General features: G+C 43.1%; 1 protein-coding gene across 1 annotated transcript; it reads right to left on the bottom strand.

The window, feature by feature from the left end:
* Positions 1–283: 283 nt before the first annotated feature.
* On the bottom strand, positions 284–8,771 carry LOC117534337 (T-cell leukemia homeobox protein 1-like). The gene is made up of 3 exons (XM_034198534.1): positions 8,058–8,771; positions 6,772–7,009; positions 284–2,035 (listed from the first exon to the last, which is right to left on the bottom strand). Exons 1-3 carry the CDS (start codon positions 8,716–8,718, stop codon positions 1,825–1,827), a joined length of 1,110 nt encoding a protein of 369 aa, XP_034054425.1. The 5' UTR covers positions 8,719–8,771; the 3' UTR covers positions 284–1,824.
* Between the last annotated feature and the right edge of the window lie 19,179 nt (positions 8,772–27,950).

Raw genomic sequence — 27,950 nt, 5'->3', positions numbered from 1 at the left:
GTCTCGTCTTCTGTCTTTCTGTGTCTTTTCATCTGCTACGTAAACTCCCTCAACGGGGCCGCTCTCTCTTCTCTTGATCGCCCTCTCACGGAGAACAGTTCAATGTCCCGCTTTATTGTAGGATTTCTGCCATGTCTCTACCACTTTAGTTTGAGTTTAGTTTAGTAGCTCTGTTATTAAGTTATGGAATACTAAATAAATAAGTAACTAGATTCCTTACCGTTTTTGCGCTCATAAAGAATGATAACAATAAGAATGATAAGAATAATGCGTATTGAACTGGTTTAATTAATTAGTGAATTTATTTAAGGTAGGCTTAATTAGCCTAGTTACGTTAGAAGCCCTATTTTATCAGAATGTCTGCACAGCAGTTACAAAGGTCAAACTACATTAAAACTTGATTGTCCCCATTTTTTCTTTAATAGTTACTAATATTTGTAATGAGATATGGACCGTAAAACCAAAAATGTGCCTGAATGACGAATAGCAGTTGGACATAAAAGTCAACTGAGTGTCACTTGCAATGACAGTGTTGTGTTTTTATTTTATGAACCTTTTACATTAAAAACAAGTTTTTCCAGTTGAGAGCAATAGCCCCTCCAAATGTCTGTGCACGTCCCTGCATCACCCACACACACACACACACACACACACACACACACACACGTTTAAATGTCTTGCTTTCATTAGAGAATGTTAAAACTCATGCATCAAAAGATATGTTTAATGGGACGTCTGAGTACAAATGCAAACAATAACAGATAAGTTTGAGGTGCACCATGAAACACACAATATGGTACATGAGGAACAGCAGTCAAGACAGCAGTCTCTACACACATGGGGAACGAGCTCTGCTGACTCGGTGATATGCAGAGCTCCACGTGGACATACCTCTGTTAGTGCATGTGTCAGACTCACATCGCAACAGTCAATATTCTGCTTTACAGCTTCATGCTCTCGTTTTTCCAAATGAAGTTGAAAGTTATGTGAATGTGCAGGATCTGTCTGATAGTGTTTGCTAGCTGGTCCTCTCTGTGCTGCTGTGAACAAGGGTCACGTGTCTTACTGGCATATTTAATGCAGCGAGGCTCTTTGTGTTTCTGTGGATGATCCAAACATCGCTCATTCAGCATCTGTGAGTTGCTCAAATTTCTCTCTACTGTAGCTCGTGAGAATATAGGGTAGCCTATGTAACATGACATGGACATGAACATGTATTTTGTCAAACCCAGCAGACACAATATGTTCAGTGTCCAAAATGTATGACCGTCAACACAGTCACGCAAATATGCAGAAACGCGCGAACACACACACAAACAGTGTCAGAGAGAAATAAGAAAACAACTTTTTGTTTTAAATGAGCGTGAGAGGTGTTGGAGAATGTAGTAACATTTTCAACATTAGGCGTCAAGTGGCCTAGTTGTGTCTATACGATTTGTCTTTTAATGTAGCCTGTGAAGCCCTCTGAATGATCAGCTGATGAACACAGATGGAAATATGCTGATTATGAAACATCAAGTCCCTACAGTTAGCTACAAATATAATACAACTCATAATTGAAGTAGGCCTAAGTATGTCCTGGTCATCTCGCGCAATTTTATGGAGCATAATGTTCTTCTTGATGTCTCCAAAATATTTCCAAAATGTCAAGTGTGGTCTCTGCAAGGCTTAGCAGGCCAAAGCGGGCCGAAGCAGGCAAGTCTGTCCTGGGAGCAGCAGAGGCTGCAGAGTGGCGGAGAGACCCGCCAAGAAGGGGAGCTCCTCGGCAGCTGCGGGCCGGGTCTCTGCCCGCTATCCGTGGTAAGACCCGGCCGCTGGCTCAGTCTACTCGCAGGCTGACACGCTGTTGATCTTGGCGGTGTTCTCGGTCCACGGTTGCAGGTTCTGCAGGGCGTACAGAGAGCTGTTCTGTAGGCACAGCGGGTCCGGGGCCACTGGCTGGGTGATGGTCTTCTGGAAGGCCTCTTGCTGCAGCTGCACGAGGATCCGGTTGGCCTGCTGCCGCTCCGCCTCGCGCTCCTCCGCCGTCTGCCGCCTGCAGCAGAGAAACATGCTCTTAATACTCCTACTATAATCTATAATATAATATATAGGCCTAATCTTTATATATGGGGGGGGGTGCTAGTGATTTATCCAACCGGCCCACATCGTCCGACCGGCCCACTTCAGTGTAGGTAGGCTACCATATCTGCACGGCCTACCAGATTAGCATGTTAATGGAACTGTGTCAGGAAAGTGGAGTGATAATTAAGGCCCAATCCCAAACCACTCCCTCGACCCTACCCCTCCGTGATGGAGTGAACTCCGTCTGTAGCCACACTCGCAGCTCAACGAGGCTCCCTCCTGTCAGACGGAGCGAGTAAATACAGCAGCAAGCTTTGGGACGGCCTCCCCTCTCTCCGGCAGAAACAGGAAATACCGTAACTGTATGTAACAACGGTTTCAAATCAGCTTCTCTTAGACAAAAAGTTTAAATGAATAACTCAAATAAAACTCCAAACATCTTTCATTGTGTTTCAAAGCTCTTTTAGTTTTAAACCTGATGTTTATAAGCTTCTTAGTTTTTGCAACAGTCTGTAAATATACACAAGTTTATAATAAAATGCACACCTTTTTCTAGACTAAACACAGGTATGATCCTAAGGCCCATTCCCAAACCGCCCCCTACACCCTACCCCTCCGTTTGCGCGTTCACGCGGAGGGTCCGCCATATTGAGGGCTGTTCCAAAGCAACGAGTGTGGAGTGGTGTGGAGGGGGAGTGGGCTATCAAGCCCTCAAACAGCGAGTCTGCAGCGATGCTGACTTGAGACCGGTCTCTACCTGACTGGAGTCACGCTGTGTGTGTCCGTCGGGAAACAAGCTGTTAAAAAGTAGTTCCAGCAAACATCCACTGATAAACTGCGATGTTAACAACCTCATGATGACCTCATATGTTTTTAACTTAGGATCGTACCTGTGTTTAGTCTAGAAAAAGGTAAATGTGTGCATTTTATTATAAAGTTGTGTATATTTACAGACTGTTACAAAAACTAAGAAGCTTATAAACATCAGGTTTAAAACTAAAAGAGCTTTGAAACACAATGAAAGATGTTTGGAGTTTTATTTGAGTTATTCATTTAAACTTTTTGTCTAAGAGATGCTGATTTGAAACCGTTGTTACATACAGTTACGGCATTTCCTGTTTCTGCCGGAGAGAGGGGAGGCCGTCCCAAAGCTTGCTGCTGTATTTACTCGCTCCATCTGACAGGAGGGAGCCTCGTTGAGCTGCGAGTGTGGCTACAGATGGAGTTCACTCAGTCACGGAGGGGTAGGGTCGAGGGAGTGGTTTGGGATTGGGCCTCTGTTAAAACATATGAGGTTATCATGAGGTTGTTAACATCGCAGTTTATCAGTGGATGTTTGCTGGAACTACTTTTTAACAGCTTGTTTCCTGATGGACACACACAGCGTGACTCCGGTCAGGTGGAGACCGGTCTCAAGTCAGCACCGCTGCAGACTCGCTTTTTGAGGGCTTGATAGCCCACTCCCCCTCCACACCGCTCCACACTCGTTGCTTTGGAACAGCCCTCAATATGGCGGACCCTCCGCGTGAACGCGCGAACGGAGGGGTAGGGGTAGGGTGTAGGGTGTAGGGTGTAGGGGGCGGTTTGGGAATGGGCCTAAGTAATGTTATTGAAGAACTGAAATGCATAAAATTGAAAGTTAATTTGTAGGCTATCATATCCCTCCGAAATATGGTCGTAGACTTTACTGATGATTTAGAATGTATTGAAACTCCAGACTCAACGTAAGAGCTTGTGCTTCTTCGGGGGATGCTAACATTTAAACATAAACTTTATTCTTTACTTTCTCCGTCTTTATGATATCAGATACCGTCATGTTGTTTCCATAGCAACAACAACTTCCTGTCAACAGCTCCTGTTTCACCTGTTTAATACAGTTATCATCATCACTGCTACTGTGGTCACATCGGGGACCCGTAACATTTACAATAGTTGAGATGTGAAGGGGGTTATGTTTTTTTATCTGTGTTCTGTTCCTGCAGTTTTTTGAGCAGACAGTTCACACGTCGTTCAGAGGATGAACGTGTATTGTCTGTGGGAGTTTACGCTGTTGACAGGAAGTTGTAGTTGCTATGGAAACACCAGATACCATTTCAGAGGGATATGATACATATTAACTTTCAATTTTATGCATTTCAGTTCTTCAATAACATTACTTAATTAACACTTCACTTTCCTGACACAGTTCCACTAACATACATTCCCTGTCGATTGTTATTTTTTAATATTCTTTGCGGAATTTGGCCGTGTAAAATGTCCTCTTGGGTTGCCATACAGCCAATGCGTGACGTCATTAGTAAATGTAACGGACCCCGTGCTAATCTGGTAGGCCGTGCAGATCAAGCCCCCAGGAAGTGCGCCGGAGTCTGATGAGAATATTCGTGCTGGTCAAACGGCGGTACTACACTTCCTTTAGGTTGCTGGGCCCGGAAACACTTTTTCCCATTGATTTACATTGGGAAAGAGTGGTCTGTAACTCGTTGGATAATTTTTTTTAAACTAAATAAAACTACCCAGTATGAACGTTTGTATAGCCCTTATTAAAAACATTCGGTCCTCAAGTTGTAAAAATTTGCTAATAACGTTATTCTGACAGTTATTTCCCTCGGCATTATGAACGTGCATCTAACCCACGGGACCGCGCCGCCCGGCACGTTCATGTTACGTGTTCAGTACTACATGAGTTTCTCTTTACCCATGGATGCACAATAACAACGGACCATATCGCCTTACTGCCAGCCCACGGAGCTGTAATAATGGATATATTGCACATGTTTGCTGTAATTCATCATTTGTAAAATATTATACTACATGGGCTGTATGATGTAAATCTTGTACCGTAAATGTTGTATTAAATAAAGTTAATATTACCGACGTTAGATTAACGTTCCTGTAGCTTCTTATTGCACTTGCAATTGTTTTAGTTACTTGTGGGCTACTTAACATGAATAATCACAGTTACTATCCTTTTACTCCATCACATTTCAAAAAGAAATAGGCTATTGTTATTTGAACTCCACCACAGTAATCCATCATCAGCTTTACTTTTTAGATAAAGTTTTAACTCACAATTGATCATAACAGGCTTCAACATATACATTTGTATATATTACCAAGTGGTTTCATGTACAACCCACACAAGTATCATGCTAAATGAAGCTCTGTTGCTTGGATATCACTAGATCCTGATGTCAGCGTAATATAAAAGTACATAACGATTGATGTGTAACTTAGCATAATTTACTAGCTAGCTGCTAACTGCTAACTGCCGCCTCGTTAATATAAATCCAGTACCATGCTGTCATGAACGCGCGGTGCTGTTACGTGTACGCAAATTCACGTGCTTAATGTGAACGAGCCTTTTGGGCGGCGTGGTTAAAGTTGCGCATGCTCTATGAGTGCACATACGGGTACTTCTCAGGCATGCTGGGTAATCTGTGACGTTTCGCTCTCTCAAAAGTTGGGCCATTTTGTCATCATGCGCTAATGAGCAACTCTCATAGGAATGAATGAGGCCCCGCCTCCCACGCTGTATCCAGTTCTTATTATACATCCATGGTGCAGATATGGTACCTACACCTCCTACACCGGCCCATCGGGATTCGTCCCGAACGTCCCGATGGCCAGTTCGCCACTGCCTGTAGTCCACTAAAATAGTTTTATTATTGTCTATATATTGTAGGCCAATATAGACAATAGGCCTAGTATTATTTTAGCCTTTCAGAAGACCATCAACCAGCCAGTCATTATGAATATTAAACAGCAATCATATTAAGAGTATTAAAGTGTTTTTAATATGCCTGATATTATCTTTTTACTTGCTGTTTAATATGCCAAATATTATCTTGTTATTTGATGTTTAATGTGCTTAATATTATGATTTTTACTTGCTGTTTAATATTCCTAATATTATCATTTCCACTTAACATTCCTAATATTGTCTTTTTTTGCTTTTTAATATTCCTAATATTATCTTTTTACTTTAATATTATCTTTATGCACAATGTTATATTTCTGCAGTGCCCTCTCAGTTTGATAGCCTATATTATTATTACCAATTCAAAAGTTGTGTCCTTGTCAACGAAAAATAAAATGATAAGAACAGCCGAAAAATAAGCAGAAGGCTTCATCACGTTGTAAAAATATAAGTGTAATTATTCACATGTCACATATCAGATGATTAGAGTGCAAGCCAGCAGTGAGAGGCATGAATCCGCTCAGTTCCTCTATAAAATGATTAACTGGATAATACCATGTTCTGCAGAAAAAAATACGCTAATAGTGTATAATGTGTATAGCGTTAAGCTCTAAGGATTCGTAAATACAATCATCTATAAATATTATCAAAAAGGTCTAAAATTACACATTTAATTTGAATGAATTTACACAAGCTGTATGGGTATTGTTGTTGTTTAATAAACATGTTAGAACGTTTTTGATGGATGTTCTGTTCGGGCCCTTTCATTTGTGCTTGTTTTCTCTCCAACACTGCGTTTGCCCATTGCTCTCATTGTTGGTGAGTGAATAGCAGAAAGAGCAAGAGTCTCCTCCACAAACCGATCACCATGCTTCATGAAGAAGGGTCTCTCCTGGAGCGCTTTAAAGCCACCGGAGGGGCACCGACAGCCACAAGAGGCCCTCCCTCCACAGAGTGGGTAGAGGTCTACACGTATTCATTACAGTCTTTGAAATGAAACAAAAGCTCACCTCCATTTGGTGCGCCTGTTCTGGAACCAGGTCTTGACCTGAGCGTCGGTCATCTTCAGGCTTTTGGCCAGCGCCGCCCGCTCCGCGGACGCCAGGTACTTCTGCCGGTGGAAGCGCTTCTCCAGCTCACACACCTGCAGCCGGCTAAACGACGTCCGCGGCTTCTTCTTCTTTGGGGGGGTCCTGTTTTGGTACGGGTGACCTACACGACGGGTGACAGTAAGGGGGGACAGGGACACTGACCCGGCAGAAGGACAGAGCGGCAGGAAGAGAGGTGAGGAGGAGAGGAGGAGAAGTGAGGATGAGAGGAGGGGATGAGAGAGGGGGGGGGAGGAGGAGAGAGCACTGAATATCTTTTTAAATAAGAATCAATATGTTATGTTTAAGTGTTAAATCATTTTGTAAGCGCTCAGGAAACATGAGCATTGTATAATTTCTTATTTGTATTAATACATTTATTTCTTACACTGTAACGAAACCTTTGAGGATCATCCAGAGAAATTGATTAGAAAAGGTGTTTTTTGAGTCAAGCCCCAAAAAACGTTTTAAATAATGTATTTAGGCTACATATATTAATATTTAATTCATGAAATCCAGTATTGTGACAATGTCTATCTCAGTCTTTAAATTATTATTATTATTCTGAACAAAAATCTTTTTTGCAATTATTATTATTTCGATAATGCTGTTTATGGAAATATTATATTTAGAAATGGAAAGCAAAAATATATGCGTACACATGAGAGTGGTCTGTAGCCTAAAGAGAAACATTTTTTACAAAGAACACAAACAGACAATAACAACGACATTATTATTATTATTATTTTTATCATTAGGCTATAGCCTAATAAAAGTACTTCCGTTCCCAGTTAAAGATTTATTATTGTCGATATCTAATTGTATATGTTATTTAATACGTTTTCCAAAATGATTGAAAATAGATTCTTCCGTTACACATAATCAGGCCAATTATGACGATTCAGGGAGATTTTCTATTGATGTATTATATAAAGTTGTATGGATTGTGTTAAATGAAAGTGCAATGAACAAACAGCTTAAACAAATTATTTATATTTAGGCCTACAATTTAGAATTATTTATTTCATTTTGTTAAATTTGTTTTCTATAATGTATTATAATATGTAATATTTGATTTCGTTAGCTCCTGTTTTGTTATAATGTATTCTATTATTCTATGTTATATTATGGTCAGGATTTATTATATTAGTTTATTTTAGATGAATGAGTATTATATAATGTTGTTTGCTGTATTTGATCTAGCCTACCTGTGAACCTGTCTTTGGTGAAGCGCCGGTTGCTCTCCATCCAGGGGAAGGTGAGCGCGCTCAGGCTGATGTTCCCGGCACCCGAAGGCGCGGAGCCCGCAGAGCTCCCGCAGCTCAGGGGTCGGTGTGCCGGGACCCGGATGACCCCATGCCCGGCAGAAGTAACGTTAGGCCCGTTCAAATTCACGCCCATGTTCATGTGATAAGCCGAGCCGAGGGAAGCCATCCCGCACGCACTGCTGGTGCCGTTATATCCGGTGTTACTGTATATGTAGCCGCCACCGTTCGCGCCGCTGTTGTTGTAGGCCCCGTGCCCATAGTCCTGCTCGTGCATCCTCGCGCTCAGCATGCAGCTCTCCATACTGAGGATCTGCTCGATGCCAAAGTTGATGGGCTCTGCGTGCGGGTGCTCCTGCAGATGTGCCCCCGGTATCCCGGTGTGATCCATGGCCTCCACTGCGCGAGTCCCCAGCTCCGGCGCGAGGAACAGAGTTTGCTCCACGCGCCGATCCCAGGACTCAACGTCTGGGTTTATTCTGCACGAGCTCCTGTCGTTATCTACCGAGTGTATGTGTGTGCGTGTGTGTGTTTTTTCGGTGTGTATGCAGGAAAGCAACGCTCCACTGTTGCCCCCCAACCCCTTTGCCCCCCACGAGGACATCAATCAAAGTGCCAAATAGACAGCACGAGACGTCTCGGCCTGAATCCGACCGGCTAAAGAGTAAAGACTGCGCTGTGTGGAGGCGCGCTCATAAAACTCTGAATAACAGCTGGACACACACACACACACACACACACACACACACACACACACACACACACACACACACACACACACACACACACACACACACACACACACACACACACACACACACACACACACACACACACACACACACACACACACACACACACACACACACACACACACACACACACGACAATATTCAGTGGAAGCAATAGAAACACTTGTGAATGAAACCACAGGACAGTTGATCTTAAAATAAATAAATACAACATCGTCTGTTTCGATCCAATCTGCAGAAATGTTTCAACCTCAATAAATTGACATCATTGCTTCATAAATCACTGCAAAATGATGGATGTGTAATGTAGGCTTCTCAGTTGTTGTATGGAGCTGGCCCTATTATTAATTCATGTCTAGTAATGACAATGCTGCAAACATGGAAGCCTTTTCATTTATATAATATAATTGGGAGGGATGAAACCTTCTTTAATGGTCACACATACAGAGCACACAGCACACAGTGAAATGTGGCCTCTGCATTTAACCCATCCTAGTACCAGGAGTCTAGTACTAGGAGCAGTGGGCAGCTAGTGTGCAGCGCCCGGGGAATTGTTTTAGGTGGGAACACACCAGAGCTGCTGCATGGCATCTTTCCTGGATTAAAAGCATCAGAAAGTTCAAGGGGAATTTCAAATAATAAAAAATACAGGCTAGGTCATTTGGTATATAGGCTTCATTCATTAAAATAATAATGAATCAAATTATACTGATATGCAGTAGTTTTAAATTAGCGGGATTTGTACTGCCATAAGTGAATGGATGTAACGTTGTTTAATCGTAGATCATAAATAACAATCAGGTGACGCTGCTGTTCCAAAAAAATACACCAGCTCCGTAACAATTAAATGAAAAATGTAACCACTTGCTCATTGACTTCTCTCCTTCTAAAAGCCATTGGGACTTAATTATCTAACATGGGGCATTGGGTATTAATATTTCATCTGATTTTAGCAGCACTCACACACCCACACACACACACACACACAGTTGACTGATCACATTTTTATCTGCACATGGAAGTGCGCATATTTTTATAACCGTGGACCGATAATAAACATTAGGGCCCGCAAACAGCTCTACATTACTCAGATGAACAGCAATCATGGACTAATGCAATAGAGATTTCAAATGGAACATATGCTGTTTTATTTACGATCAAATGGCAAAAACATGTTTAACATAATTGTTGGTAAAAACTGATCTTACTCAATACATCTGTTTTAAACCAACCAGAGGACATGAACTAATGACACATACATTCGTCATTATAATGACAATTTTGTGAGATTTCAGATTTACATGTGAGGCTTTGTTGCACATAACATTAGCAGTAACACATCGATACTGTTATAGTTCTACCCGAAGCACGGAAGTAACACTGGAAGGAACACTAACATTTCAGGAACACTGCATAAGCCCTGGCAGTAAGCTCTGTCCGGTGCAGAGCAAAACGGCTCCCTTATTCTCTCATAGGACACATGAAGGAATAGAAAGGGAGGATTAAAGGACTGACACTCTTTAGTTGTCACACACGTACTTTGCACAGCACAGCACACAGTGAAATTAGACCTCTGCATTTATCCATAGTTCCAGTACAAGAAGCAGTGGGCACTCCAAGTACTCTCTACTTTGGTGTGTTTGTGGCCTTGAACCGGCCACCCTCCGGTTCCCAAGCCAATTGAGCTACTGCCGCCCCCAAAAAAGAAACATTATGGTTGGCCTCAAACCATGTCCTAATGACCTGGGGAGAAGCATAATTAAATGGAAATCTAATGTGGGTGGGGTATGTGCTGTAGTTACATTACATGTCACTTGTTAGATGCTTTTATCCAAAGCGATTTATACACTCAATACATCCCTACAGGAGCAATTTGGGGGCTTGCCTTGTCTTGCCCAAGGACAAAACGACATGCTGATTACAACCAGCGCTCCGCGTATCCAAATATCAGCACACCAACCCACTGAGCCAAAGCCTTCACAGCTGTATCTGTTACGAACTCAGACACTTACGATGTAGGACCCAATTGCAGAGACAGAGGTAAAGTATTTGTAATATACTTTATTTTTCCAAAATACAGCAATAACAAAACAAAAAAAGTCACTATCAGATCTCAAGTTTGAGATGACAAAAATAGAGAACCAAATGAAAGCGCTCACGTAGTGAGGAACAAAAACTTTTCCAGAGCACAGAGCATAGACCTGACCATGGCAGAGACGAACTGACGAGGAACACTGGGAAACAGGCCCGCAAACAGCTCTACATTACTCAGATGAACAGCAATCATGGACTAATGCAATAGAGATTTCAAATGGAACATATGCTGTTTTATTTACGATCAAATGGCAAAAACATGTTTAACATAATTGTTGGTAAAAACTGATCTTACTCAATACATCTGTTTTAAACCAACCAGAGGACATGAACTAATGACACATACATTCGTCATTATAATGACAATTTTGTGAGATTTCAGATTTACATGTGAGGCTTTGTTGCACATAACATTAGCAGTAACACATCGATACTGTTATAGTTCTACCCGAAGCACGGAAGTAACACTGGAAGGAACACTAACATTTCAGGAACACTGCATAAGCAGGAAACAGGGACATTTAACCACATGACAATGAGAAACAGGTGTGAACAATCAGGGGCGGGACTGACGCTGATTAGCACAGGAGACACAGAAGGATGCCAGGTGAAAACAATCAGGAAGCCTGGAATGAGAGATAACAAACATAAAACAACATGAACCTCTCTAACATTTCTGTCGGTGCACAACAGTACCCCCCCCCCTCTAGGGCCGACTCCTGATGGCCCAGGCTGATTGTAAAAATCGTGGATAAGAGTCTTGTCTACGATAAATGAAGCAGCTACCCAGCTCCTAGCCTCAGGACCGTAACCCTTCCAGTCTACCAGGAATTGCTTCCCCCTCCCCCTATTACGGAGCTTCAGTAGTTTACAGACCTTGTAAACCTCAACCCCTTCAAATAACTGGGGTGGTGGAGGGGGCTTGGAGGCGGGAACAAGTGTGCTCTCACACACCGGCTTGATTTTACTGATGTGAAACGTCGGATGCACTCTCATATTCCGGGGGAGTTGCAAGCGTACAGACACCGGGTTGATGACTCTGGACACCGGAAAAGGACCCACAAATCTCGGAGCCAGTTTCTTTGAGGCAACATGGAGTGTTAAGTCCTTAGTGGAAAGCCAAACCTTTTGGCCTGGACTGTAGGAGGGAGCGACCCTGCGATGGACGTCTGCAACAGCCTTCATCCGAGCTAAACTTCGGAGAAGAGACTGGCGAGCACCAGCCCAAACTCGGCGACAACGTCTGATCATGGCATGAGCCGATGGAACCATCACCTCTTCCTCGTAGGAAGAGTATTGTGGGCAAAATTCGACCCATGTGAGGTGGTCACTCCAGGTGGTCTGGTTCCGGGAGACGAGACAACGTAGCCTAGTCTCTAGTTCTTGGTTCAGACGCTCCGACTGTCCATTTGACTGAGGGTGATATCCTGATGACAAGCTGACGGTGGCACCTATGAGTCGACTAAACTCCTTCCAGAAAACGGAAATTACGGATCCATGGATCCTGAATACGTGATTCATCATGACCTCTGCGGTGACTTTGGCAGAGGGAAGCTTGGTCAATGGGATGCAGTTTGCCATCTTTGAAAATCGATCCACCACTGTTAGAACCGTAGTCTTGCCTCTGGATGAAGGAAATCCTGTCACAAAATCCATAGAAATGTGTGACCAAGGACGTTGGGGAATCAGCAGCGGCTGGAGCAAGCCCATCTTGACTTGAGACGAGGTCTTATTACACGCACACACCGGACAAGCCGCTACATACTCCGCCACATCCTTCCTCATGGCTGGCCACCAGAACAGGACATGGTTAACATGAGATTTAGCGTCTGGGGAGAAAATCAGAATATCATCCAGATACACAAACACTGAAATATTCAAAAATTCCCGCAAAACCTCATTCACAAAAGCTTGAAACACAGCCGGTGCATTGCATAGTCCAAAAAGCATTACTAGGTATTCATAGTGACGACTGAGTGTTGAATCCTGTCTTCCACTCATCCCCTTTTCTTATTCTAACCAAGTGATATGCATTTCTTAAATCTAACTTGGTGAATATCTTGGCAGTTTGAAGCAGTTCAAAAGCAGATGACATGAGTGGCAGAGGATAGCGGTTCTTCACCGTAATGTCATTTAGTGGACTCTAGTCTATGCAAGGTCTCAGAGACCCGTCTTTCTTTCCCCACAAAGAAAAATCCCGCTCCGGCTGGAGAAGAGGAAGGACGGATAATCCCTGATTTGAGTGAAGAGGAGATGTATTCGTCCATTGCTGCTCTCTCAGGTCTCAAAATTGAGTAAAGTCTACCCTTGGGAATGGGGGCTCCCGGTAAGAGATCAATGGGACAGTCAAAATCTCGGTGAGGAGGTAGCGACAGGGCTTTGGACTTGTTAAACGCTTCCTTTAAATCATGGTAACAGGGAGGTACCTTCTATAGATCAGGATAGTCAGGGTGATCAATAATGATTCTATTGGAGTCTGTTGGTGCATTAACAGGTTGTGAAAGTTTACACCTGCCAATATAATCCTCTCCCCATTCCTTAATTTTCCCTGAACGCCAGTCAATGTGAAGATTGTGGATCTTCAGCCATGGAAACCCCAAAATAATCGGGTGCTGAGCCGATTCAAAAATATGAAATTGCATGCTCTCTGTATGGTCCTTATTCACAGTAATCTGAATGGGCTCAGTGCAATATGAACAAGCGGCCTTCTAAGGCACTGGCATTAACAGGTTGAGATAGCAGAACAGTCTTTATTTCTAGCTGATTGACTAGGCCCCAGTCCATAAGGCTTTCGTCGGCCCCTGAGTCTATTAACACACCCTGGTCAATGGCCTGATTGTTAATAAAAATGTTTACCTGAGTAACAGGTCGAGGAGGAAAGTCAACGGGAAACTTGCTCACCAGCGCCCTCCTTTTGACTGGTGAGCTCGATCTTTTCCCGGGCATGAAGCGAGTTGATGATCCAGCTGGCCGCAGTAGAAACAACAACCCTCCTGTAGACGGCGATGCCTCTCTTCCAGAGAAAGCCTGGTTCTTCCCAGCTGCATGGGTTCACCGGAGTCATTCGGAAGTCTAGTCCTCCGACGGTCCGATAACATGGGCTGGAAATTCTCAGCTGGCAGCGCGACCCTCCGAGACGAATCGTGGAAGCTGGGAACAACATCTCTGTTGCGTCGACGCTCCCTCTCTCATTCCCGAAGACGGTTAACGATCCGGATGGCCACAGCGATGAGGGATTCCAGATCCCGGGGTGTCTCCAGTGGAGCCAGCTGGTCCTTTATCGGTTCCGAAAGTCCCGTCATGAATGCGTCACGAAGAGCCGGAACATTCCATCCGCTGTCCGATGCTGCTGTACGAAACTCGATGGCATAATCAACCACCTGACGGTTGAGCTGACGTATTTGAAACAGTCTTCTGCTGGCCTCTGTAGCAGGCCAAAAATTCGACTCATAGTCTCTATGAAATCGGCCAATGAGTAACATAGTTTGGTGTCTCTAGACCATTCTGCAGTAGCTCAGGCTGCAGCTCTTCCCGTTAAGTGAGACACGATAAACGCCACTTTACCATCAGATGAAAAAGCTCCTGGGTTGTGTTGAAAATGCAGATCGTACTCTACCAGAAAGGCTCTGCAGTTCAAGGAGTCTCCGGAAAATCTCTCCGGAAGAGCCAGCCGTAAAGGGGAAGAAACAGCCTGATTTGGGTAAACTGTGTCAGCTGGAGTATTGACAGGCAACCTCTCAGCTGTGGATGACGTCACCGGAAGAACAGTCTGTTGGTGAGTGAAAAAATTATTCATTTGGGCAACCAGTTGTTGCATCTGTGTAGAAATGTTTTCTGGATAATCTGCCTGGCGTCCTTCCAGCTCTTTCCTTTCCTGGGCAGCTATGCCCAGCTGTTCCTCATGGTGATAAATCCTCACGCCTTGTGCTGACAGGGCGGCGTGAAGCGTTCTTGGGTCGGCTAGGTCCATAATGGTCAGTTCGTTCCGTTACGAACTCAAACACTTAGGATTTAAGACCCAATTGCACGACCCGGGAGACAGAGGTAAAGTATTTGTAAGATACTTTATTTTTCCAAATCTCAAGTTTGAGATGACAAAAATAGAGAACCAAATGAAAGCGCTCACGTAGTGAGGAACAAAAACTTTTCCAGAGCATATACCTGACAAGACGAACTGACGAGTAACACTGGGAGACAGGGAAATGTAACCACATGACAATGAGAAACAGGTGTGAACAATCAGGGGCGGGACTGACGCTGATGAGCACAGGAGACATAGAAGGATGCCAGGTGAAAACAATCAGGAAGCCTGGAATGAGAGATAACTGGGGCCTGTACTATGAAGCTGGTTCAACCTAACCTGGATATGTTTGAGTTAGCCGGTTGGCCTAATCCAAAACAAACGCGCTCTCGCTAAACGGTACTACGACACTGGTTATCAAGTGGATCGCTCAAGCCAGCCGTTTCCTATCTAGTTAGGTGCGCGTTCACATAAAAGGGGTGGCATCTGGAGCATTCGACCAATCACAAACATGGAGAAGCGTACTGACAGCGCAGCGTCATACTTCCTGAATGAAAAGTGAACTATAATATTAGACATATGAAGAAGTTAAACTTTAAACATCCATGACTTAAACACTTGATCCAGGATCAAAGCCACATAGCTGCACCTGCAAGGTGAATACAGCTGGTAACAGAACAAGTGTTTGAATGCGTACATTAACAGGTTTATGATATCACTGCTCCGTCCAAGACACGATCTGACTTTAATTACATTTGACTCAAGTGTTTCATCAACTTAATGTGTTGCTTAAAATAATACTTCTGCATACAGTATGTGACACTGAGAGTGTTGCATGGCCAGATACGGCTCAGCTGACTCAGATAAGAAAATATATGATACATTATGAAGTGATATGCCGCGGACTGTACTTAATGTTACTCTGATCCGGTTACTTATGTTGTGGCAGATATTTAAGTAAGCTTTCTTAACGCTAATGTTATAATAGTCAGATTGCTCTGAAGATGGGAGGTGATATTCTATTAATGTTCATGTTGTAGTGCCAGGAAAAGGGAGTCGGAGGCGGTGTATTAAGAACAGAGTTCTAATCTTTATTAGCCATTAATAACAGAGAGGTTATCACATGAACTGCTCTGCTTGATGAGCTAGCAGGAATGGAAGCTAACGCTACAGGTGTTCCCACTAAAGGGTCCGTGTGGCAACACAATACGAGAGGTGAATTATGTCCAATAACGTGTCACCACAGGAAAAGAAATGTCCGCTGTCACGAAATCCCAGCTGAAACGCTGTCCTCCGATGCACAGACACATAGGCCTCACGCCGTACGTGCGAATGGGACCGCCGTTAGCCATCGTCAATCGCGGTCCGTGCCCCCCACGGGCGACGTCTTCACTCGACGCTGGAACTACGCTCCGTTGAGCGCCCGTGTCACACAGAAACAGGCTCCCCGAAACGCTGTCGCTGACGAAGAGGAGCCTGCACGTGCCGCCGACGCTCAGAGCCACTACTGAGCGCCGGCCCCTCCGTTTCCCGGGGGTTTGTAGCTGCACGGAGCGATGCATCTCTTCGCCCTTGTCCCGAAACGTGCGTGGTAAACGCACTCTCCGGCGTCTCCACGCCGGCTCGCCACAGCCGTGTCCTGCCTCCGCCACGCTTTCTTGACTGCAGGTGGGCCGCTGAGCATCGCAGCTAACGTCTCTGCACCGGGCTGTTGTGTAGCCAGGAAAAAACGATCCGCTTCCTCAGCCAAAGCACGGGGCTCCGTGACAGGCGTGTTGGCCAGCGCCGTCTGTACCCGGGGAGGCAAGTGACGCAGGAAAATCTCGGTGATTAAAAGCCGGGGATCCTCCCCCCCTAGCAGATTTAGCATTTTCTCCATTAGCTGAGATGGCTTGCTGTCTCCTAGGCCTTGAATGTCAAGTAACTGGCGAGCCCTCTCCTTAGCAGATAAGCTAAATGTCTTAAGGAGAAGGGCCTTAATCGCCTCATATTTGCCATGATGTGGGGGGGCTGCGATGAATCCCACCAACCTGGACGACGCAGAGCTGCCCAGCGCTGCTACAACATGGTAGTATTTCAGGTCCCCGTCACGGACCTGTCGGCAGGCGAAGTGCGCCTCCACATGTGCGAACCATGCCTCCACGGCGTGCTCCCAGAATTCCGGCAGCTTTACGAAAACATCGCGTTCAGCCATGCTCGTTAATTTCCCGGAAACTTTCTCGGAAAAGTCGGGGTCACCAGTGTAGTGCCAGGAAAAGGGAGTCGGAGGCGGTGTATTGAGAACAGAGTTCTAATCTTTATTAGCCATTAATAACAGAGAGGTTATCACATGAACAGCTCTGCTTGATGAGCTAGCAGGAATGGAAGCTAACGCTACAGGTGTTCCCACTAAAGGGTCCGTGTGGCAACCAGGCACGCCGGATTCATTTTAGAAGTGGGGGGGGCCAAAAAAAGTGCGTGTGTATGGCCCAATCCCAAACCACGCCCTACACCTACACACTCCCCCTCCGTGACGGAGTGAACTCCGTGGAGTGACACATGAGGCTCCCTCCTGTCAGATGGAGGGAGTAAATACAGCAGCAAGCTTTGGGACGGCCTCCCCTCTCTCCGGCAGAAACAGGAAATGCCGCAACTGTATAGGCCTAACAACGGTTTCAAATCAGCATCTATTTGACAAAAAATGTAAATGAATAACTCAAATAAAACTCCAAACATCTTTAATTGTGTTACTTTTTTGTAAAGCTCTTTTAGTTTTAAACCTGATGTTTATAAGCTTCTTAGTTTTTGCAATAGTCTGTAAATATACACAACTTTATAATAAAATGCACACATTTACCTTTTTCTAGACTAAACACAGGTATGATCCTAAGTTAAAAAAATATGAGGTTATCATGAGGTTGTTAACATCGCAATTTATCACTATCGTTTAGTGGTTTTGCAAAGAATGAACCACTCTCTGTTTTTGTACCATTCTGCGTTGAAGTACCTTCTCTTTGCTCAATTAATCTACTAGCGGTCTCCTTTTTTCCGATAGTTAGCTGTACAGCTTTACCCGCCTCAATGTCCCGACAACAAACCTCCATGCAGTCGGAACCAGCCTGTTTCGGTTCAACGACGGCGGCTGTGGGGGCGGCGGCGGTTTTGACAGTTTCTGCGGCCGCAGAGGTGCTGCTTTTGGGTTCATCTGGCTTCGCTGCTTCTATGTTTGAAGAAGGTCCAGGCTCCGGAGATGTGGATGTCAGGGATGTGACCTTCCAGTTGTTACATTTAAGTTTAGATTGACTGTATTTAGTTTTCTTCTGCGCTGGTTCTTCTGACATGTTTGCAAGTGTATATATTATTTCTAGGTTAACGGCTGACACACAAAGAACAACGTAACAAATAAAGTAAACAACATAACAAATAAACAAATCTAAGCTTTTTTATTGGTTGTAATTTACATGGATACATTTGAATGGTGTGACAATGTCCTATTTGATTGGGTTAAAATGTACATATTGTTCCTGTTATGTCTGCCTGCTTTATTTTACCTAATGCAAAGTGACCTGCTCCATCGAAATCAGTCGCATTGACCCGAAGACACATTTTGATTCCTAGCTTTCTAATGATATCAGGATTGTTTTTGTACTCCAAATATTAAGCAAAATATGTCACATTATATAATGACTGTTACAGAGTCATCATTTTGAGAAAAAGGCCTTTAAAGTTTTCTCTTCTCTGGAATCCATAATTTCTCATCATCAATCATCATGATTGATTATTAGCGGAGCAAATGATCAAAATAGTACGGAGGGAAGATATTTTCGTTTGGATTACTGCACTCACGAGAAACACCGGCTGTTGTTATGCCTGCTGTGACGGTAAATTACTCCGTTCTCCGCTTGTAATTATGCCGAAGCTTCAAAGTTGTATTTATCATCTGAATTTGCCGAAACAAGTTTAATATTCTGAAAGCCAAGACTTTGCTTATTTGAAATCAGATAAAAACAAACTGTAACGGACCCTGCCGTGTTATCTATGATTATTATACGCCTTACATTCATAATTTCAGCGAGTGGGAGGGGGAGCGGCGCTGAGGAACAGCAGAGTGGCGAGAGCTGTCATCTTCCCTTTACAAGCTTCAAACATGCCTGTAGCTAATGAGATTGAATATAACAATCAAAAATAACAAAATATACACAGCTAGATCAGATCACGTTTTAGATGCGACTTTAGAGTAGAGGGGAATTATTGAAACGGGATTTGTACAGTTTTCCACGGCACAGTTTCATGGAAACACGTCAGCTTTTGGACGACAGTCAATATGGATTCAGGAAAGATAGATAATAATAATAATAATACATTTATTTTGGGGGGCGCCTTTCATAACACCCAAGGACACCTTACAGGGTTACAGATTTACAATTTACATTTACAATTTTGCCTTACAAATTAAAACAGTGGATTTAGTGAAGTATCAGCCGGGGTAAGACGAGACAAACAACAGGAAATTGACTACAAAAGGACACAAAGGGACACAGGGTACAGATTATAAAGAAAATGCCAGTTTGAACAGGTGGGTTTTGAGTTGGGTTTTGAATGTTGTTATGGAGTCAGACTGTCGGATGTGTAGTGGCAGGGAGTTCCAGAGTCTGGGAGCCGAGCAGCTGAAAGCTCGAGCACCCATGGTTTTGAGGCGATAGCTTGGGACGGTGAGAAGTCCTACGGACGAAGAGCGGAGGGTGCGGGAGGGGGTGTACTCCTGAAGGAGGTCAGTGATGTAGATGGGGGCAAGGTTATGGACAGCTTTGTATATGAGTAGAATGTTTTTGTAGTCAATACGGTAGCATACAGGAAGCCAGTGTAGCTGAGTGAGAATGGGGGTGATGTGGTCGGATGAGTTGGTGCGGGTGATGATCCGGGCAGCAGAGTTCTGGATTATTTGCAGTCTATTGAGGAGCTTGATGGGAAGGCCAGTCAGAAGTGCATTGCAGTAATCAATCCGGGATGTGACGAATGAGTGGACCGGGATTTCAGTGCTGAGACAGAGATAAGCGGAGTCTGGAGATGTTCCGAAGATGAAAGAAGGCGGTGCGGGTGATGTTTTTTATGTGTGGTGCGAATGAGAGGGAGCCGTCCAGAATGACACCGAGGCTTTTCACTTGGGCAGCGAATGGTATGGGGAAGCCGTCGATGATGATGTTTGGTGCTGGGGTGATATGTGAATTGGTGAGGGTGGATTTGGAGCCGATGAGCAGGGCCTCAGTTTTGCTACCGTTAAGCTTCAGGAAGTTCCTGCTCATCCAGCTCCTGATGTCCTCAAGGCAGGTGGTGAGGGAGGTTGGGGGCAGGGCAGTGGTGGGTTTGGAGGAAATGTAGACCTGTGTGTCGTCGGCGTAGCAGTGAAAATTAACCTCATGGTGACGGAGGATTTTGCCCAGGGGGAGGAGATATATGATGAATAGGAGTGGACCCAGTACTGACCCCTGGGGGACACCCAGTGAAATAGCACTTTCTTGTGACTTGTGATTACAGAGTTGTACAAACTGTTGTCTGTCAGTGAGGTATGATGAGAACCAGGAGAGTGCAACACCAGTGATCCCAATGCCAGCCAGGCGGTCCAGGAGTAGTGGGTGAGAGATGGTATCGAATGCAGCGCTGAGGTCAAGGAGGATGAGGATGGTGAGAAGTCCAGAGTCAGTGATTGTTGATGATTTTAACCAGGGGTGTTTCAGTACTGTGTTTTTGGCGGAAACCAGATTGGAAGGGTTCATGGAGGTTGTTTGTGTCAAGATGGTACTGAAGCTGTGCGGCAACCACCCTATCAAGGGTCTTGGAAATGAAGGGTAGGTTGGAGATGGGCCTGTAGTGGTTTAGATCAACATCTATGGCACTAATGGAATTAAGTGAGAAAATAGCAAACTGCATGGACAATAAAAAACAAGCAGTGGGAATTTGTATAGACTTACAAAAAGCATTTGACACCATAGACCACAATATTTTACTGATAAAACTGGAACGGTATGGCATCAGAGGGGTGGGATTAAACTGGGTGAGAGATTATTTAAGCAACAGACAACAATTTGTTGAAATTGGTGAACATAAATTAGAATACATGAACATAACTTGTGGAGTACCTCAGGGGTCCGTGTTGGGTCCAAAGCTGTTCATAATATACATCAACGACATTTGCAGAGTATCAAATATATTGAAATTTATTTTATTTGCAGATGACACTAATATTTTTTGTTCCGGTGACAATTTGAAAGAGCTAATGGAAGTGATAACAGCAGAAATGATTAAAGTGGTGGCGCATCCGATCATCAGATCAAGGGGGAGTGCTGGGGAACTCCAGTTCGAAACCCGCTCCTGCCGCCACTGCGTCAGGCCGTTGTGTCCTTGGGCAAGACACTTCACCCGGATTTGCTCCTGTGGGTATTGTCCACAGTACATGTATAATACCAATGTGTACCTGTAAAAGCGCCTCGATGACCTCGAGGCGTGAAAATGGACGGTGTGGCGCAGTGCGCTGTGCAATGATCATCAGATCAAGGGGTGAAACCCACCGCTGTTGCGTCTGTAAAGCCGGTGTGTCCTTGGGCAAGACACTTCACCTGAACTTGCTCCTGTGGGTATTGTCCACAGTATCTGACCATTGCATGTATGATATATGTGTAATGTGTGTATATGTAAAGCGCTTTGAGTCATTGAAAAAGCGCTATAATAAATGTAAGGAATTATTATTATTGGTTTGACACAAACAAATTATCATTAAATATAAGCAAAACAAAGATTATGTTATTTGGAAAACATAAAACAAATCCACAGGTGGAATTAATACTAGACAACATACACATAGAAAGAGTATATGAAATGAAGTTCCTTGGTGTGGTTTTAGACCACAAAATCAGCTGGAAACCTCATATCACTCATGTAAAAGCAAAACTGGCTAAAACTATCGCAATATTGGGAAAAGCCAGACACATTCTGGACTACAACTCACTGTATACTCTATATAACACACTAATATTGCCATATCTGATTTACTGTGTGGAGATTTGGGGAAACACGTACAAAACCAACCTACAGCCGTTATGCACATTACAAAAAAGGGCTGTAAGAGTTATCAATAATGTTGGATATCTTGAACACACTAATGTATTATTTTTGAAGTCACACATATTGAAGTTCATTGATCTGGTTACATTTAAAACGACACAAATCATGTACAGAGCCAGACATAATCTACTTCCTAGGAAATTAAAAACATTGTTCATAGACAGAGAGGGTGGGTATAATTTGAGAGGAAATCTACATTTTAAACAACTCAAGGTCAGAACAACTCTGAGAAGTATGAGTTTAACAATCTGTGGGGTGATTTTATGGAATGGTTTGGAGCAGGAGCAAAGCACAAGCATAATTCAGTTTAAAAGGATGTACAGAAACGCTTTTTGGAAAAATATGAGAATGAAGAAAGGTGATTGAAGACGAGAAATGATTGTATATGTATAAATGTAAATCTAAGTAGGAATAACTTGCATAATGATTTAAATGACACTCATTGATCAAGTAAGGGGTGGGAATTAATAAGCATTTGCTTCCTCCTACTCCCTTTCGGACACATATGATTTATTATTATTATTAATATGAAGACTTTTTAGTTTTTTTGTTGAATATACAAATATTACCATGAATGTGGATAAATACTGTATTATAACAATACGGTATTCTGTTTTTTCACATTTGTTATTTTTTATCTGTTATTTTTTAATCTGTTCGAAATATAGACTGAAAGAAGAAAAAAAAATCTGCTGCAGCGAAAATGTGGGGCAGGGCTGAAAAGTGGGGGGGCCAAAGGCCCCCTGGCCCCCCTGCTTCCGGCGCCCTTGGTGGCAACACAATACGAGAGGTGAATTATGTCCAATAACATGTCACCACAAACGTTCACATAGTCCTGTGATTTTTGCCGGCCGTCTTTTCTGCAACGGCAGCTTTCTGTATTTCCTTTCTCCTGTAATATGACTTGATCGCTTTAAACTCCGCACACTGAGCTCTGATTGGTCAGCAGGCAGTGCTTTCACTGAGTTGAGCTCTTAGCCTGCAACCTAACCTGGTCCCGACCAGGTTAGCCGCTAAGCATAAGTTACCATGGAGATCTAGCCTGCTAAAAAGAGAACCAGCTTCGTAGGATCGGAAAGCCGGAGTTTTCCCTGAATTTAGCCGGCTAAGCGAAAATCCTGCTTCTTAGTATACCCCCCCTGGTGAGTGAGAAAACAAACATAAAACAACATGAACCTGAACCTCTCTAACATTTCTGTCGGTGCACAACAGTATCTATGTAATCTTAGAAAAGGGTCTTTATTACAAGCCTCCACATTGAGCACCTGACTGTGGAGTTGAATTACATCACAGGTTGAACTCACTCGTTGTTTAACGCTGCTCTGTCCTTAAGGGTTGGTGACTTTTGGTTATGTGACAACTGTGACAGATACCAATTCTACTCAAAATGAATTTTTTTCGAAAACAAGTCTCGGAAGTGGAAGTCAATTGACAGCCTCAGTGTTTCAGCGTTGGAACACTTGGAGGTACTGAGGAGCACAGATAAGTGAGGGATCATCCTGTTTGCTAAGCAGCACACACTGCCAAATAGACGTTTGACCTGAATCTGATTGGCTAAAGTCTGAGCTGTGTGGAGGCCTGCTCATAAAACTCTGATTAACAGCTGGACACGGGCACACACACACACACACACAGTCATGCTACACTTATATGCATTTATCTTTGTAGCAGCCTTGCTTAACTGGTTTAGTTGACAAATATAGGAATGAATAAATAACACAAGTAATTTCAGATAAAGCAATTGCATTTCGAAATCTTACGTTGCCATAAGGAGTCTATTTAAATGTATTATTTATTTTATGTAATTAACAGATCTCAGTTCCTGTTATTATCTTATAACCAGTTAAAAAAGGTTCTGGCAGTGGCAGTGATCTGGTAGTTGGGTCTGTGTTCTGACAGAATGCTCTCTCTCTGTTTAGTTAACTTATTTCATGGTTTCATGTGAAAATGCTGTTTTTGTGTGTCTTCTGGTATGAGGCAAAGGGCTGCTCTTTTCTTTCCTGCTACATGATTGGCAGCTCCCTATCAGTGCACTTAGCATCTGAATTTCAAGGACTTCCAGAAAATCCCACTTGCAGGGGATTGATAGAAGCCACTGAGCAGATGAAGAGATGGAGACAGTGAAAGGAAAGCAAAGGCGGACACACAATACAAGGGACCAGTTAAGTGTGGATTGGGGGAAAACTTGGTTAAAAAATGTTTTTTAAACATTTACGTGGAACTCGTAAGTATTACCGTTATTACAGCAGTGTTTCAATGTGATGCATGTCCCAAATACACACTCTTTGACCCATATAGAAAACCTTTTCCAGTACATTGCCTACCATAAAACCAGGGGGGTTATCTGTGAATTTTTTATTGTACATTTTGTGTGACTGACAGCAACTAGTATTGCTACTTAAACTTGCTAATATTTTTCCCATAAGTACATTTAATGTAACACATGTATATGCTCATATTAAAGATGTCTTTTAAGATACTTAACCATTACTGTATTTAATCCTGATATAGAACCTTAAGGTTCAAACTGTAATCGTCCTGTAGTTGTAGTGAAGAGGCAGAAAGAAAAGGACTTGTGGAAAAGGTCCCCAGCTATAATCAACCAGGGATGTTGCAGTTACGTTGGGACATTAATTGTTTGACTATCAAGACAGCCAGTATGTGACCTTTTAGAGAGCACCACTGTTTTGTGCCAGATATTTACATCCTCACATTGGTTCCTTGCTGTTCTTGGGGAGGGGCTGTTGCACCCTCTACATGATGCATTGTTGGTTGCAACAGAACCCAACCAAGACTTACAATGATGGACCCACTAACCCACAACGTGCTTCACAGCCATATAAGGCCTCCCATCAGTCAGGTTCAGTGTTGTTGACCTCTGGAGGGAATGTTTTAAGAGCGGAAGACTTTAAGATGTCGATGAAGACATTTCTAATGTGGGATTACAGATGGTTGCTGTCTGATTTTCCACAGAGGAAGATCCATGTTGGCGTGGATCATTCAAACTGAATGAATTCTAAATGCGGACACCCCACTATATGTTTAAAGACAGTTCCTAGAAATCTGAAAGGGGGGCCACCAGGCCCGGTTCCAGAACAAAATGACTTGGGGTGCATCTGAGATCAGAGGGGTTGCACCAGTAGTTTACGTTAGCAACAGTGGCCGGCAACAGCAATGAAAAATAGCACTGATGTTATGGTCCCCAATTAACAGATTATGGCATTTTTTATGTTTTGAAACCAAGCAAGTGAGAACATTTCTAGGATGTTGAAAGTGCTTTCCTGCACAGCACACAATCTTCAGAACTGTACTTATAAAACAAATGAGAACATATTGTAAATCAAGGAAAATATTATTTTAACCAGCTTGCGTTTCAAAATGGCAAACATTGAAAGGCAAAGGTATTATTAAAGCCATGTACATCATCACCTTGGTCCCATCATATACTCTGGGAAGAGAATATTGACTGTGTCTGAAAACTGGTATCACATCATGATGTGAGGATGGCTTTGTGACGTGCAGAACATTTCAGCTGCAACATTACCTTGTTGATAAGCTTGGGATATGAGATATTTGTGTAGCCAGTCGTGGTGAAGGCACCTTTGCATTATCAGACAACATGTGTACAGACATTGCAGAATGTGGCATCTTTTTGACACAAATATTCCAGCCATTCTCTATTTGTATACCACGAGCTGCAAAATGCCTGCCTTACGGTACGTCCACACAGCAGCTTTTCAAAAATCTTGAAAATCTTGGAGCTGGGCGTGTCTGAAAGCTTGGGGATTTCGCGACCAACAACCAATCACATGAATCTCCCGCCCCCGACATACAAAGCAAAAAACCCCGGTTCTTCTCCACTATTTCTTTTAACATTTTGAACATTTATGAGATTAATGTCTTTGGTGCTATTTTATGCTACATTCCATGCTGGCTAATGATACTGTCTATGCTTGCTAGCAACGAAGTAAACTAGCAACGAAGTAAACTGGATATAAAATCCCCAAACAAGCGAAAACCTACCAGTTTCACCCACTGCCTCTGCCACCTCCCTCCATGCCTGGTTCCTCCGGTTTGTATCCCGGTAAGTAAATAGGGACTGGTCATAAAGAACCGGGTGATTTGCTACCGCAATAACTAACTTCTCCTCCATTTTTGTTAGGAATATAGAATGAACTGCGGTCTGGCTCTCCCAGCTTACACGCGGTTTGATTGGCTAGCGCTTGAACTGTCAGATTTGCATAAACGGGTTTGATTGGCTGACGCTTCCAGCTCAGCTTCAAAAGTTGAACATTGCTCAACTTTGAAATCCTGAAAATCCTGGAAATCCTGGAAATCTTCGCCTCGCCCCCCCACAATGCAGTTCGGCGACAAGCGAGGGAAAGTGACGTCATCCCCATTCAAAGTCAATGGGCGGAGACGCGCTGGAAGCAGTGGACAAATCGCCAAAAGCTGCTGTGTGTACGGGCCGTAACCCCTCTGTGCAGGCACCTTGTTTGATAGGCTCTGTTCTGCAGAGGTCCCCTGGCTCTGCGGGCTGCCGCTGTTTGCAATCTACAAATGATGCAGCGGTGCAGGCCACAAGCACCTGACATAATAATGCAGCAGACAATGTTATTTAATTACAATTACAATTTGTTTTGTTCTTCAATTATATTATTATTATTATTATATTTATAATATGTTTAACTCCCTTCTCTTTTTTCAATAGAGGGTGCATACAATTCTATTAGTAGAACCGGACTGCCCTCGTTTGTCCCAACATAACATGAATAATAATCTTTTTTTCATTAGCAAGTTCTATAAAACAAAGTTATTGTTGATTGCTAACTGCATTGATCTGTCAGATATACAGATTATTCCAACGCTCAAATTCAACAGCCAGCAGCTGATTCCGTGCCAAGTAAGCGTTACGTAATGATAATGACAATAGGATGTTTTGTTCTGGTTGACCATAAAACAGGCAAAAAGGAAGTATCTCAATGTATTCCATAGAATGAATATAAACTATAATATAGATTATAAATTACTGTAGTGTGTTTTTAATTGCCGGCTATAAAGCCATTATACTGAAGCTATAGGATTGCTGATTTGTTCTTTTGGAGCTATAATAATAATTTGTTGTGCAGTATATATTTAATGAAATATTAATAATAATGATATGCAAGCACACTTACTTAATCTATTTTCTTTGAATAAAAACTGTTTGGTGAATTGGTAGAAAATGAAAGGATTATAAAGACAACAAAAGCGCTGACTTGGTTAGAAAGGCTGCCTGATAGTTCTATCCCGGAATGCAGAGAAATTATATAATGCCATACAGTATACTGTTTTATATCTCTGATGAAGTTTATATAACACACATCCTCAATATTGCTTTTTATACAAATAAACATGGTGTTAGAAGGTAACTCATGTGAGATTATGGGCGAGGTTTACTGAATGTATCACTAGTTCACTAGTTCTCATAATTAGCTTTGTAATGTGTAATGTATGCGTGAACGTGCGTGAACATGCAATACAAAATATTTCAATTTCAATTAAACAAACATTAATACACCACTCAATCTGTCAACTTTGTCCACAGTTGGCTCTGTGGTAACAAATGAGGGCAACATGTGTAACTGAGCTGCAGCCATAGACACAACAACAGAGCTGTGATACTGCAGTCCATCACTGGAAACCATGTGAAAGGTCCTTTTATAGACCAAACACAATCTATCACACAGCGACACATCAGTCTAATGTGACTAGTTTGCAAATTCCAGCCTGACAATTACAGCAACCTTTAGGCAGGATTACCTGTAAACCAATGTGTTACTTTATGTAATGCGGTGGAGTATCAAATATAATGTACACTATTATTGTGTT

This window comes from Gymnodraco acuticeps, unplaced genomic scaffold (assembly GCF_902827175.1).
Source record: "Gymnodraco acuticeps unplaced genomic scaffold, fGymAcu1.1, whole genome shotgun sequence".
Classification (NCBI taxonomy): Eukaryota; Metazoa; Chordata; class Actinopteri; order Perciformes; family Bathydraconidae; genus Gymnodraco; species Gymnodraco acuticeps.
Note: the sequence above shows the minus strand (reverse complement) of the source record. Positions and strands in the feature narration are given on the sequence as shown.

What these genes read in the sequence shown, in the direction of transcription:
- LOC117534337 (XM_034198534.1), bottom strand. Translation starts at nt 8,718, where the DNA reads ATGTCCTCGTGGGGGGCAAAGGGGTTGGGGGGCAACAGTGGAGCGTTG. An exon ending in CACCAAAGACAGGTTCACAG is followed by an intron (nt 7,010 to 8,057) that starts GTAGGCTAGATC and finishes CTGCCGGGTCAG; the next exon opens with TGTCCCTGTCCCCCCTTACT. An exon ending in AACAGGCGCACCAAATGGAG is followed by an intron (nt 2,036 to 6,771) that starts GTGAGCTTTTGT and finishes TCTCTGCTGCAG; the next exon opens with GCGGCAGACGGCGGAGGAGC.